The following is a 15,333-nucleotide window of genomic DNA, read 5'->3' as shown; positions in this document are numbered from 1 at the left end:
GCGGTGAAAAATGAGAGCTGATAAAAGAGGCTTTTTGGCCTCGGCTTGAATTCACAACTTTTGGATAAAATACAGAGTCCAAAATAGCTTTAATTTGCAACGACTGTGGAAAAAATAACAAATAGATAAGTGAACATGCGCTATATTAATGTCCCTATAGCGTAGGGTTTTAGAAAGACTGCTCTAAAAGGCAAAGCACACTACCTTTAAGGGCTCTTTTAAGTGTTCAGCTTTCATTCTGCCGCCAGGAGATCACGTCATGTGTCATTCGTTCAGTTGTTGACTAGTAGGTTTAAGTTCACCTGACTTTAACCCAACCCATGAGCGCGTGCGAGCGGAGGAACCGGTAAAACACGGTGAAACCTCTTCATTCCTCCAGAAGAACATCACCGAGGTAAGTTCTGTGGAGAGACTATTCACGTTACTTTACTTCATGAAAACACGTTTACTTAAACAGCGGTGACATTAGCTCATTTATGAGCCGAGAACAAATCTTTAGTCGCCTACTATAGAAACTGCATCGTCTTTTAAGGCTTCTTAAGACGCCTTGTTGTTTTTGAACGTACTGTAGTAACCTGTCTGTCTGGGATCACGAACGGAGTCTATACAGAGCAAACCCTAAACAAACCTGGAAAGGTCCATGAATTAGACCACCGGTGGCGATAATAGAAGGGTTTTTGGTTATATTGTATAAATAATGTGTCATATAAACAAGTGTTTATAGCAGGCTACGAGGAAGTTTGTATATGGTTATATAAAGGGGGCGCTATAACAGTTTCACTGTAAAAGAAAAAAAAATTCAGTTGTCTTACATTTCCCATATTAGCATGGAATACGGTGTTATGAAAGGATTTAATTCATTTGCATCACATCATACATTAACATAATTTTGCACTGAGCCTGCTTAAAGTATGTAACTGAGAATGTTCAAAAACACTTGCCTCTTATAACCACCAAACATGAAACGCTAAGCAATGGAAGACATTTAGAGAGTAAAATTACGTATGTCAGATTTGCATCAGTTCAGATGTTGCTATAAATCCACGCCTGCGGTGAAAAAGCGTCGTTTCCTCTGTAGTGTAGTGTAGAAATACGTTGGTGACAAATGCATGGCATGAAATGTGTGGAGATTGGCACAGAAACATCAGAGGAATATGCACCTTTAAGCACATAACTGAAAAATAGTGCATTATGTATAACCCTGTCATGTCTTTGAAACTGGTGCCAAAGAATCAAATGAATGTGCCTGGATGACTTAAAACGTCACGTTGTGTTGACGAGTGGAAATAATTATCCGCTAAGCGCGTCACGTTTGTCTGCAATTGAAAGGAAGCAAATTCTTGTCTTATCTTGATGTTTGAATTCTTGCATACTCATGCACCGTGCTTATTTTCTGCAGATGTCGGACCCTCCTGATATCATACCCGTGCCGAAGCCACGATCCAGATATTTTCTGTTAGATGCGGGACAGCCGTCGTCTAGTGAACGGTGAGCTCATGACCAGCTGCTGTCAAAAACCAGGAGTTGGTTATTCGATCCCATCTAACATAAACACTGCTTTCACAATACTGTACTCCTATATCTTACAGAAATGTCCAGTCGTCTTGTCCAGACGTTACAGCTGAAACACAGACAGAATCTGAAGGTACTTTTTAACACGCTTTCTTTATAATAATAATATCGGTAGTATATTTATCCTCTCTACTACTCACACCCACAAAAAGACAAACGCTTAGTGAAGGTGATGACTGCCGTTTTTCTCAGTAGAAACCATTATCAGACGCGAGGTTAATGTGGATGACTTCATCCCTGCACCTCCTGATCCTCAACATGCGTCGCCAGAGTCGCTCTCAGTTAGTTCCAGTCCGTCTCCAGATGCGGCGAGAGCTCCTGATTCAGCGTTTTCTGAGGACAGGCCGGCGACTCCAGACTTGCTCAGCAACGATCACAGGTAATGCATATTTCATTTCGCCTGTTTCTGGAACAAAACCTGTTAGGCCAGTGGTCCCAAACAAGTTTCGCTCCAACACGCACCTGCTTGGAAGTTTCTAGTGATCCTGAAGACCTTGATTAGGACCAGTTGGATCGGGTGTGTTTGATTGGGGTTGGAGCTGTTGGAGCTTTAAGACCAGTGTGTTAGGCTTCGGTTACTACTCTAGTTTCCTTGTAGTTTCACAGATCAGGGGATGGATGTTCGGACAGACGTTTGCACCAATGGAGAGATCCATCAAGCTCCTAAATCACCGGATCTTCAGAACAAACCTGACAGACCCAATAAACCAAGGTAACACCTTAGAAAATCATCACGTCTGCCAAGACCATTTTTTACCTCTAAATCAAAAATGAAAATGCACTCTCGTTCTCAGGTCATCCAAGATGTAGATGAGTGTTTTTGATCAGATTTGGAGAAATGTTGCATCGCACCAGTGTCTCAGCAATGGATGTGAATGGTCAGAACGAGAGACCAAACAGCTGATAAAAACATCCTCACCTCTCAGTTAATATCTGGAGAAGACGGCTATATTGTGATGTTTTGATCAGCTGATTCTGACGGCACCCATTCACCGCAGATCGATAAGACGCTGACGCAATGCCGCATTTATCCAAATCTGATGAAGACACAACCTCCTGCATGGACTGCTGACCTGGACCAACGTGCCGAGATCTTAACATACCTTGAATTCTTGTTCTGCAGGGCTGCAACTATTCGTGTGAGCAGAAAGAAGCAGACGTTATCAGGGCCGCGGCAGAAAGCCGGCGCGTCTCACAGTGAGTGTGCGGTGGCACAGGCCAGCTGGCTCGACGTATGGAAGGGACGCAAGTAACTAACACTATACAATCCTTCAGATCACATACAAACTATAGAGAGAAATGAGCTTCCTTGATTTAAGCCTTAAACCATTTGAAACTGCTCGAAATGAATTATGCATTCCATTGCACATCACAAATACTGCTTTAAAAAGCATCTTTGCATAAAATCTAGAAATCATGATGTAAACAACCTACATTGTACTGATGTAAAATTAAAGTCTATATTTTAAATTATACTTATTTGTCATGATTTAAAGAAGTGCACTTATTTTGCATAAATGCAATTCGGCAGTACACTTCAAACTGATTTCAACAAGAACAGTAATTTCATAATGGCTTTAACAGATGTACTTAAGCCCTAATTAAGCACTCTTAATTTCATTGAATTTATATATATATATATATATATATATATATATATATATATATAACTAGAATACATTTTTTTTGTCAGTTAAGGGTTTGAAAACCCTGGTTTCCACATAAAGTAACAATGAAATATAAAGAGAAACTTAAGTGGGTTAAAAAATTAATAATTATAAATAAGTTAAACTAAGTGTAAACTATAATATGTTAATTTAATTGCAAATAACATGCAGTTAAGTGTTTGAAAAATTCAATTTGCACTTATATTAGTGTATTTTTATGTTTATTATTTGCATCAGTACTCCTATTTTAATGTGTAGTTTTTTTCACCATTGATACAATGCAAAGGTCATGTGCAAATGTAAATAACGATTGTTTTAAAGTTTATCTCACGCAAGGCGAAAGTGGCATTGCTTTATGAATATTTATGCTAATCATGATTTCACACACACACACACACACACACATTCGTTGAAATTAGCTCCAGTGTTTGCGTATGGTGTGAATAGTTCTACAGGCATTTTCATTTAGAATCTTTGTTCTCAACAATAACATTTGGTTTGAAAGGGCCTTTTGAGAGACTCTGAAGGTAACAGACAGCGTGGAGTCTGTATTTGTGTTCACTTTGTGTTTGTCATGCAGGCACACTGTTCTGTGGACCACTCATGATGGACACGTCATCTCAATGTGGAAAAAGCGCACAGTGAGTTGTTTCATAATGGCATGACATCAAACAAATGAATTATATATTACCTATTTTACAACCACTTTTTCAATGTGCTTTAGGACAAGTTCACAGAATACGTGTTTCACGTAACAAGCATCACTAACATACGTGAGCAGGATCATGGGCGCTTCTCCATCCATTTACAGAAGAAGCACTTTGAATTCATGGCTAACAGTGAGGGTAGGAAACTAGAAAATCAGTTCTTAAAGCATTAGTTAAACTCGATACATTGAGGTCTTATGGAGCAAAACGATCAGTCCGTGCAAGAAACTGAGCATAACTTACAACAACATTACATTTACCTGTAATCCAGAGACTCTGTCAGCATATTCAGAAAGAACAAAAAACAACCAGGGAAGCTCAAAAGACCTTTGACAAAAAATAAAAGGCAATGCAAAAACAAACCCAGACAATAGACAGGCCCAAGGTAGGGCAGAAGATCCACAGACTAGACCAAAAACAAACAGACAGAAAAAGAAAACTAAGCAGCCGAGGACAGAGGACACAGGTAGAATATATAGGGTGAGTTTTGATTGAGTATCTTGTAGTATCTTGAGCCATGAACTCTTTCGAATTGGACCATTCAGTCCAATTCTGTGAACTGATTTATTAAGTTGTCTAAAAATAACCTCTTGCACAGAATGATCACGTCATAACACCTCACTATATCACCAGAACCTACAGGGTTTCAGTTTTTTTTTTTCGATGTGACGGCAGTCGCTGCATGCGCATGCATTTTATGAAATCACCAAAGAATGCAGTTTTAACTAAAAATTTTTAGACTTCCAATGAAGACAGAAAGTCATCTATCCCCTGGCCATCTTAAAATATGTCAGTGTCTTTGTTTTGTCTTTAGACGCACACCAGTAATTATTTTTTTATGGCATATTTATAAAAAATGACTTAAATGTCCTGATTGAACTATGGTATTTATGAAGCCTGTCTCGGATGGCCCGAGAGTAAATATACAGCACTTTTTCATTTTGGGTGAACTATCCCTCGGTGCAGTATGTAGTAAAGACAGCTAACGATTGAAATGAGTGCTTAATGAAAATAGCGGAGAGCTTTGTTTCTCTCGATGCTTCTACTTAGACTCGATGCAACAAGGAACGAGTGCAACTAAGCCACGAGTGACCATTTTAGCCAACGAGCCTTACCGTGTAGTCTGATTAGTTCATTGCTCTGTTCACAGAGCTTTACAAATGGATGCTAAAGCTTTTTAGTTCAAGTAGGATCTGTGATCTGGGTCCCAGTTGGTGTGCTGCCTTCAAAGGCTGCAATGCGTTGTTTTCCGCCGATAACCCGGTCTGTCTAAATACTATTGCGCCCTAACTGGGACCGTACATTGTCATGTTTGGTTTATTTGAAAATCCTTCCTGTGAGCTCTGTGCTGTGAATGTTGTGTCGTAGCGGTGCGGAAGCTCTGGTTGACGTCTCTCTATGCCAGTCGAGGAAAGGAACCGATGGCTGCGCCCAAACAACACGGACCGCTGGTCATGAAAGACCCGCGGAAAAAGGTGTACACTGCTATCCGCGGACACTCCCTTTGGATATACAGCAGCAAAGAGGTGCGGAAAAGTCTTACTAATGTCAACCTTTCATCGATCACTCGTAACCCAAAGGCCGTGGGCTTCGGTACCGCCGAAGTTATATCATTCTCTTTTAACGATTCAGTGGCCCGTTATTCCTTACTGGACCTCAATGCAATTTTAATTGGCAAAAATGAATGTAAAACACGATTTCAAATGTGTATATGCCCAATTTAAACAATTGGACCATGCATGTTTTTATTTGTTTGAATTCACAGGACTTCAGCATAGGTCTTGGCATGATGTGCGTGTCTATGAATATAGCGTCTGTGAAGGCGACGGGCCGTCACAGCTTCACTCTCATTACTCCATACAGGACCTTCAAGTGGGTGTCTCTTCTGTCCTCTCTTTGGCGAGAGCGTTCCTGTGCTTCGCGGTGGTGAAGTAAGCCGCTGTGTCTGTTCAGTTTCTCTGCAGACTCCGCTAAGGAGACGGCAGCGTGGCTGGAGAGTCTGAACGACGTGATCCGCAGCGCTCTGTCTCACAGCGAGGTGGCTCACCAACTCTGGTCCAGTCCCTGTAATAAGGTTTGCGGCGACTGTGGGGCGGCCAACCCAGAGTGGGCATCGGTGAACCTGCTGGTGGTCATCTGCGAGGCCTGCGCTGGAGCGCATCGATCCATGGGCAGCAACCGGTCCAAAGTGCGAGGTCTCAAACTAGATAATAAGGTTTGGACAGAGCCTTTAATTCAGGTGAGTTCTGTCACGCGGCAAACAACACAATGATTCACTTAAAGGTATAGTTCACCCAAAAATGAACATTCTTTCATCGTTTATTCAATCTGTATGAATTTCTTTGTTTTGCAGAAAGCCAAGGAAGACATTCTGAAGAAAGTTTGTAACCGGGCTGTTTTGGGTCACCATTGACTTCCATAGTAGGAAAAAAGAATACTATTGAAGTCAATGGTGACCTGGTTACACACTTTCTTCACAATATATTTCTTTTGTGTTCTTTACAGCAACTACTTGAAGGTGATTTTCATTTTTGGGTGAACTATTCCTTTAATGATATTATAAGACCGGGTTTATTTTCTACTTATTTTACAGTGCTTTTTTTCCCATATTAATATTTAAATGTCTTGAAAATAGCTTCCAAAAAACCTTCATAAAAAAAAAAAATAAAATAAATAATAATAATAATAATATCAGCTTTGGCAGCTCCTTTTGATTTTAGCATTGTGGATGTCTGAGGTTTATATAATATGTGGCCTATTTCTTTAATGAAAGAATGTTTTGTCATTAAAGAAATAAGTTGTATACAAAAATAAAATAAAATCGTAAACTCTTGTTGCCAGAACAGTGTTATTTTGCTATCATTGAGATACTAGCAGAGTTTTTGTTAGTATTTAGAATTTTTGTATTTTCTAATTTAATTTTATATTTTTTAATTTTATATTTTTTATGTTAGATCTAGTCACTTGAATTCAAACTAAATAAAACCAGCTCATATAAAATAAATGTTTTTATTAATTTTTTTAGATAACATTTGTTTTAAATATATAAATACATAAAATATGTTTAATCTGTAATTTTAGTTCTAATAACCCATAAACCAACAATAACGTCTAAAATAAATCTTATAGGGTATAATAACCTCTTTTTCACTGCTGGCCTTGCCATGGGCACCTCTTGCTTAATTACACTATTGTGACACGGTTATCTTTGTATTTGTTTTCTGATTCGATGAACTTTGCACCGTTATTTAACTGAACTCAAGCCGAATAATGACACTATTGTCTCCTGTTTTATACTTGATCTAAGTTTGCTTCGTAACCAGCGAACTTTGCAACATTCACACTGTCACTGAACTAAACGGAGCAGGAACATGCCACCACAGAGCTGCTTTACAGCTAAAAACCTGATAATAGAAGAACTTAGAAACAGTAGTACTGTACTCGTCGTCTGTTACCGCAAATATGCTTTGAGAACGAACTGCGAGCGTCTCGTTTCTCTTTCAGTTGTTTGTGCTGTACGGAAATACAGCCTCCAGCAGGGTTTGGGGTCACAACATCCCTCCGATGGAGCAGATCGGCCCGAACGTCTCTCCGGATCAAAGGCTGGAGTTTGTCCTCGCCAAATACAGCAAAGGACTTTACCGCAAAGCTCACCCGCTCGCTGCGAACCAGAAGCTGCTTGACCAGGTCGGCCTGTGCACAAAACACCCTAGACCACAAAAGCAGTCATAAGTTCAACCGGTATTTGTAGCAAAAGCAAAAATGCATCGCGCAATGTTTCTTATAAGGCAAAAATCATTAGGAGGTGAAAGAGATCATGCTCCGTGAAGATCTTTTGTAAATTTCTTACATATCAAACGTTTTGGGGGTTCTTTGTACCCTCAGAATCCAGATTTCAGCCAAATGTCGTCCTATCCTAACAAAGCGTACGTCACTGGAAAGCTGATTTATTCAGAGCGACTGGTTTTGTTCTCGTCAGAGGCTGCGGGAGGTGGTTTGTGGAGCCGATGTGGAGGAGACTCTGTCTCTGCTGTGCTCCGGAGCGAGGGTTTCGTGCAGCGGCACAGATCCCGAGCTCCGGTCGGCCATCATGGAGGCCGAGAGCGCTGGACAGGCCCTGCAGACCGAACTACTCCGACACAACGAGTTTGTGGGTTAGTTGAGTCGGTTCAGTGGGATTATTCACTCCTGACATTTTTTTAGAGGCACATTTGAATGTTAAAACCCATTCATATATTATTTTCGTGACAGTTAAGTACACCATCTACATACCCTTGATACTAGAATTCAGTTTTTATTTTATCTTTCATAAAATCAATTGAAAGAAATATCAAAGTCATATATACACACTTCAGTATACGTGTAGGTGTTATACGTACAGTTCAACCACTAGGTATCGCAATCTAAATAACGAAGAGGAGTTTTTTTTTCCTCCTCGGGTTGCCAGATTGACGACACCAACAGGAACAAGCACACATGACGATGAATGAAATTAAATGCACTGCACTGTCCACAAACTGGCAACCCGGGGTAAACTGGCAGCAGCGTTACACAGACCAAAACAAACACAGATATTCTGGCCCTGAATGCATTTTTAAAGGAGGATAACTGCAATATTTTTCACATAAACAAGTATGTTAACTTGGCATGTTTCTTAAATATCTGCAAACATATACACACACACACACGCCATAATAATTACAGTACACTCAGCAGTGTATTTCATATAAATCTCTTTTCATTAGTATTTAAAATACGTGTTACTCTTCATACAAAACATACGTTTTTTTCCCTGATCTTGAAGTGTTTCCTTGAGGAAAAAGAAGTGTGGTTAATTGTACTTGTAGTGTACACCAAAGCTTAAAAAGAATATAAAAGACTACTTAAAAATAACATAATATTAATTAAATAAAAAGCTACCTAAATGTGTTTAAAGTTTTACTTTAAGGTGCAATTTAAATCTAAATCATTTAATCTTTTGTACACTTAAGTATACTTATCTTAATGTGTGGACTAATATACCAAGGCCCACGATCACATAAACATACTTTAATGATAGTAGATGTAATCATGACATTTTCATGATTAGGATTCTTTGTTCATTACCTAATAGAAGAGTAATATTCTCAGGCTTTTCTATTTTTTTTTTTTTTTAAAGAGCCACCCGACTTTGAGCAAACAAAACGTTCAGAGGAGCAGATAGGTAAGATACTTTTTACTTCACTCTTTAAATCGTTTGTTTTCTCTCAACATGGCAACCCCGGAGCTGTCAGCGTCAATGCATGAGAAACAAAGTGATCTTATTTGGAAAAAGTAACTCCGGTGTTAACTTAAAAAGTCGTTTTACTTTGCTGGTGACTTTAGAAAAGTAATCTGATTACACAACTCGTGTGTTGCATTGCCTTTAACGCTGATGAGTTGTCTTTTTCCACATGTGTAGAAGAGCTCCACGGAAAGCTGGATGAGGAGCGTTTCTTGTTCTCGCAGGAGAACGAGTCTGCGGCCTGCGACGTGCTGGATTTGAATGAAGTCATCTCAGTGTTCGACCGCTCTTCAGGGTACGAGAACGACTCTGTATTTAAAAGTTACAGTCGTGCATCACAGATATTATCATTGTGCACAAACCTGAGACGGACATTTTAGGTTTTGTTCATTGGAAACATTGAAGCAACGTGACCGGCTTTAATCTGATCGACAAAATGCAGACGCTGTCCCACGCTGTGTTTTCTAAAGCCAGCTCCGTGCCTGCTTTCAGTGCATTTAATGTGCGAACCTTCCGCAGAAATGATGTGTTAAATATGTGCGCTTTACAATGAAATGTATTATAGTTTACAGTAATATAAAATGCAATTAGCTTAGAGTTTTTTAAACAAAGCAGTCAAATATGTAATTTTGCAATTATGCTTTGAAATATGATTATAAAATATACTGTATTTTATCGCGCAGAACATGCATTTTATTCTGGAAGCGTAATTAATCATGCTTCCTCCAGGCAAACCCATGAGTTTGAGGTGTTATCCCTGACGGAGCGACTGATCTGTACGGCGGGCGGACGAGACGTCCTCCTCAGTCACATGCTGCACATCATGAAGGTAGATCCTCATCTGTATCACCTGAGCTGGGTCTGACTGCTTGCATGTAATCTGGATTACAAAAATCAAATGCTTGTCACTTCAATAAATGACTCTTTAAGATGCGTCTTATCAGACCACAGTTGCTCTTTTTTTTTACATGATTACATATTTACAAAATAGCAATAATTTCTAAAACAGCCTATCACTTATATACCAGGCTAAAAGTTGGCTTTTTTGACATTGCATCAGCTCCTGATAAACACGTGTTTTATTATCAGGTATCACTCGGTCGTTATTTTATCATTGTTTGTCTTACAAACGCATTAAAGTGCACAAATCTGATATATTTTTACATGAAGCACCACTGAGTTCACGGTTCTCTGACGTCGGGTCACATGTCAATATGCCATTTATTTGTTTAAAATGGTTTTAATTGAACATGTTTATGATTTTTAAGTGATTATTAGCTGTTCGTTGAGCTCTCAAACCCCCCTGCAGCTCATTTACGAACCCTATTTTGGCAGTATTGCACATCGTGTTAATGATAGCGACAGATGGAGTCGTTAAACTCTAGCTAGTGTGGTTCAGGAAAAGAGCACTTTAACGCTCTTAATCATTCACACGCGAGAAAATAACACAGCTGCAGGCGGGTAAACTAAAGCACTCGTAATAAAGACAAGAACGGACGATTAAACAGAAGCAAACGGGAACTCATATACTCACAGGAAATGACTAAATGAACTAGACGCACCTGAAGACAATCAGCAGAAAGTAGGACACACAGAGACAAGAAAGAGTCCAACCATGTGACACTAGCGCTTCTTTTCAGACTTGCATTCTATTTATTAATATCTACTTGTTGTCCTAAAAAAATAAAACTAGCACTAGCCTCTCGATTCTTGTTTTTCTCTGTCTGTTTTTGGTTTATTAGAGTTAACAAAAAGGCACACTGTCTTGCTCTGTATTGTTTTCTTTTTATTCCTCATGTGAGCCTGGAGCACAGAAACAATCATCAGACAGCAATCCACTGAATGGGTCCAAACGATCTATCTTTCTTTTATGACAAAAATCATTAGGAAATTAAGTAAAGATCAATTTCCTACCGTAAATCTATTAAAAACTTAACTTTTGGTTGGTAATATGCATTGCTGAGAATTTATTTGGACTTTTATTTTGGAATTTCTCAATATTTCAATATAGTCGTACCTCTACTAAATACTGTCCTGTCCCTTGCTGTATGATCTAACCCAGAAGTAACAGTACATCCGTCTAGATGCAAACTAATCCACAATATTACGTTGTTTTTTGGTCCAATAAATTATATCTTGTTATCTTTACATCCGAATTTAACATTACAGATAAAAATTAAATTTTTAACACACTCTTAGATCATTTACAGCTTTATCTGGTCATGTTGAAATATATAGCTGAGTATCATCAGAGGGCCTAGGACAGATCCTTGAGGCACACCAGACTTTATTTAATTGAGATGATACACCCTTATAATATACAAAGTGTTAGTGATCAAAATGTTATATCTAAGCCGTCTTAAAGCCTAAGTATAGTTTTTGAGTTTCCATGATCCATAATGTCAAACATAGCAAAGGTATAGAATTATGCATTGGTGGAATTCAACGGAAACGTATTTATTCAGCTTACAGATGATGCATTCGTCTCAATTTAAAAAAAAATGACCCTTATGACTGGTTTTGTGACGGATGTACTGTTACTTCCTCTACAGTCAAAAATCTGGGTTCGATTATACAGCGTCCAAAAAGCCATGTTTCCCATGTTAGAAAAACAGCATTCTTCCAACTCAGATTACCAAGGTATGAAACACGTCGCCTGTTTTTGGCGCAGAAGAGCAAGTTTCATGCATTCACGACATCTAGACCGGACTACTGCTAGGTGCACCGCTTTAAGCCAACGGAGACTTGTTCTAGTTGCTCTTTTCTTGATTGTGGTCGCTACTATACATCTCGTTGGGTAAAAGCGCCTGCTGATGACTGCGTGTGACTGTGTGCAGGTAGTGCTGGCGGGGGCCGTGCCGGACGAGGATCTGCCGGGCGTCCGGGCCGTGTCCAGGGCCTCTATACGTCAGGGAGCGGCTCTCCAGAGCGCCGAGGTGTGGTGCACCCTGCAGGACGGAGAGATGAGCGTCCACCGCGGACACGGCTCCTCGGACACGCTGGCGCTGGACAACCGGACCCGCTGCCGTCAGTATCACAGCCCGCATCACACCGGCAAGCGCCGCCCGAGTATCGGCCGTTAAACACGTGTGTGTCTTGTGTGCAGATCTGCAGCGCTCGGAGAACTGCATCCTGCTGGAGCTGCCCGAGCGGTCAGTGTCCGGCGCACGCATGCACACATCCGCTCACACGTCACACGTTATCTGCTTTGTGTAATTAGATTCCAAAAAGATTTTATTGAATGCTACCGAGGTACGTGTACTTGATATTAAAACCATCCAAAATAAAAGCTTTTCTTTGCATAATATATTTGTGTATACTGTGCATATTCATACCAATACAAATATATAATGTATCTACTTTCTAAGTATAAACCGTGTGGGTTTTAATGAATAATCACAGTACAAACGCACATTATGCAAAAGGAAACTTTTATTCTGGACGCAATTAATGGTGGTTGATTGTTTCTACATATACATGCATTCTTAGCTTTAACACTCTTAAAATAGCAGGGTTTTCTGTTCTTTATGCTACTTATTGCACCTCAGTGTCGGAGTACATTATAAAACAGTATGCTGCAATAACTTGAATTAAAATGCACGTTTCTAAATGGTTGCCGCCAGATGATAAAGCCCTCCCTAAACCGACATTTTTATCGAAAATCAGTGACTTTAAGATGTGATCTGACCTTTAAAAACGAGAAAAAAGAGAAAAAGTGGTTAACTGCATCAACCAAAGACTATAGAAATGAGATTTGCTGCTCAAGAAACCTTTATTGCTATGATTTCTTATTTTTGTTGAAACTGTGATGGACAGAAAGACTCTTTTGATCAGTTTAACGTGCGCTCGCTGAGTTATGGTGCCTCTAGTACAGTATATACTCAGATAATATATTTACGATGACTAACTTGTTGATTTGATCATCATAAAAGCTGGCAGATTATATGACCGGGTTCCTGTGTGATGTTTGCTGGTCAAATATTTGTCACGAGAGCAGTATGATGAAGTTTATAGGGACGTCTGTGTTTTATCATCTGCTCCACTGGAACTGTAAGGTTACTGTAAATATTCACTGCCAACAAACGGGGCTAATTACACTCACTGGATATTATTAATTACACGGTAATGACACTTTAATAATCCAAAAATCAAGCGTTACATTTCACAAGTTTAAAACAAGTTGGAAAAAGGCATCTAAAAAGTAGCCAGAATTCATCACCTACTTTTCTTAACTTGTTTTTTATGATTGTTCACAATGTAGATTGCATACTAAAATGCGATAGACGTAATCCACCCAGCTCTTCTTACTACATACAATATTCATAGTCACTTGTTAAAATTAGTTTTAACTATCACGAACAACCAATTAACAATGCATTTATTGCAGCATTCTTATTTAACGACCGCATTTTTATTAACTAACCGTAACGAAAGATAAGTAATGTTAACAAGCTGTTGTTTTTATAATGCATTAACAAATGCTGAAATTAGCATTACGATTAATAAATGCTATAGGAGCATTGTTCATTCTTAGTTGGCGTTAACTAATGTGGTTAACGCTCCAGTCGTATGAGATCACTTCCTGTGGAGGCGGGACAGCCGTGAATCCGTGTGTGTCTTCTGCAGGACGTTACACATGAAGTTTGAGCTGGAGCACAGCTGCGTTCGGTGGCATGAGCTGGTGCTGAGGGCCCTGCGCTCGAGCACAGATGGGCCCCGGCGCTCAGGGGCCGTGCCCTGCTCTGTAGAGCGCTGTATCTCTCACATCACACAGTACGGTGAGTTCAACCAGCTTCAGTTCACAGTAAAGCCATGCTACCTGAACCGTGTGGAGTAGCTCTTATTTAATCGCTTTTCTCTTGAAAAAGGGATCACTCTTGTTTTGTCTGCTATTAGTGTGAGTGAACGTAATACTGTGTATAGAGTGTGGAACATTTATACACAAAACGATGGAAATGCATGCTTTTTATATACCCTTTTCACTTTAAACACACTGTGTAAACTACTAACTATGACTTTTCCCTCAATAAATTAATAATTAGTGCTGTGGTTCTTAAGTTTAGGTAATGGGGGAGATTAGAGATGTGGAATAAGGCATTAATATGTGCTTAATTAACACTAATTAATGGCTAGTATTGTAGTAATATGCATGCTAATGAGCGACTAATAGGTGCAACTGTAAAATAAAGTGTTACCTTGGCTATTTATTATTACTTAAACAGCACATATTAATAAATACATAGAATAAAAATCCTTAATCTTACCTGAATCTTAAACGTAAGCAGTTTACTGAGTATTAATAAGCAGTAACTAAGAGTGCATGCAGGCAAAAATCATAAAAGTGAGAATTGGACCTTTAAGTGTGACCAAAAATAAATGAATATAAATTAAATTAAAGTGCACTTCAGGGTAATTAAAGACAGCGCAGTGTTTTTCTATGTAAATATATTAAAAGTGCACTTATTTTAGTTGAATAACATATTAAGGCACATGTGAAGTAGTTCATTATAATTTTAATGTTATTTGATATTACATTTTAAATGTAGCAAATTGCAACCTCATCATTATAAATGTGTAATTATAATATACTTAAATACATAGCATGCATGTTTCAACAGAAGTGTCATTAAAGTTATTCGCATGCTATTAATCGTGCTTGAAGGTAGAGTCACCCAGAAAAGTTTCGAACCCGTGTGAGTTGGTGTGTTTCAGGGCTGAAGGTGGAGGGTTTGTACCGGCGCTGCGGGGTCCTTCCTCAGATCAGTAGACTGGTGGACGCTCTGGGTGTTTCTCCGAGAGAAACGCTTCTGGGAACGGACGAGCTCTCCATCCTGGACGTCTCGGGAGCTCTGAAGCAGATCCTGCGGCAGAGCTGCCAGCTCATACCGGACGCTCACAAGCCGCTCTGGCTCAAAGCCGCCGGTACGTCTGCCGTGTTTGCTCGTGCTCTGGCATACACGACACGTTCAGTGCAGAGACTGATGTGCAGTTGTCTCCACAGTCCTGTCAGACGGAGATCAGAGACTGCAGACGTACCGCAGACTGCTCAGACGACTTCCTCCAGACAGCCGCGTGACTCTGGCCGCTCTGTGCCGACACCTGCACACGTAAGACGAAACAAACA

The 15,333-nt window shown here is 39.6% G+C and overlaps 1 protein-coding gene across 3 annotated transcripts in view; it reads left to right on the top strand.

The window, feature by feature from the left end:
• Positions 1–256: 256 nt before the first annotated feature.
• The window catches only part of LOC122326313 (arf-GAP with Rho-GAP domain, ANK repeat and PH domain-containing protein 1), a 16,760-nt gene continuing 1,683 nt past the window's right edge, over positions 257–15,333 (top strand). For 2 of the 3 annotated variants that reach the window (XM_043221100.1, XM_043221098.1), the window contains exons 1-21: positions 257–394; positions 1,400–1,488; positions 1,590–1,645; positions 1,765–1,951; positions 2,171–2,284; positions 2,696–2,821; positions 3,820–3,880; positions 3,964–4,084; positions 5,315–5,472; positions 5,712–5,818; positions 5,900–6,185; positions 7,451–7,633; positions 7,926–8,100; positions 9,105–9,149; positions 9,387–9,504; positions 9,939–10,038; positions 12,047–12,236; positions 12,316–12,361; positions 13,836–13,987; positions 14,922–15,131; positions 15,211–15,316. In XM_043221100.1, the coding sequence (XP_043077035.1) occupies positions 1,400–1,488; positions 1,590–1,645; positions 1,765–1,951; positions 2,171–2,284; positions 2,696–2,821; positions 3,820–3,880; positions 3,964–4,084; positions 5,315–5,472; positions 5,712–5,818; positions 5,900–6,185; positions 7,451–7,633; positions 7,926–8,100; positions 9,105–9,149; positions 9,387–9,504; positions 9,939–10,038; positions 12,047–12,236; positions 12,316–12,361; positions 13,836–13,987; positions 14,922–15,131; positions 15,211–15,316 (2,630 nt within the window). In that variant the 5' untranslated portion in view covers positions 257–394. The remainder of the gene's footprint in view (positions 395–1,399; positions 1,489–1,589; positions 1,646–1,764; positions 1,952–2,170; positions 2,285–2,695; positions 2,822–3,819; positions 3,881–3,963; positions 4,085–5,314; positions 5,473–5,711; positions 5,819–5,899; positions 6,186–7,450; positions 7,634–7,925; positions 8,101–9,104; positions 9,150–9,386; positions 9,505–9,938; positions 10,039–12,046; positions 12,237–12,315; positions 12,362–13,835; positions 13,988–14,921; positions 15,132–15,210; positions 15,317–15,333) is intronic. The other variant, XM_043221099.1, reaches the window with a different exon arrangement.

Source organism: Puntigrus tetrazona, chromosome 21 (genome assembly GCF_018831695.1).
Source record: "Puntigrus tetrazona isolate hp1 chromosome 21, ASM1883169v1, whole genome shotgun sequence".
NCBI lineage: Eukaryota > Metazoa > Chordata > Actinopteri > Cypriniformes > Cyprinidae > Puntigrus > Puntigrus tetrazona.
The sequence above is the reverse complement of the archived record's forward strand: the minus strand, read 5'-3'. Positions and strand labels throughout refer to the sequence as shown.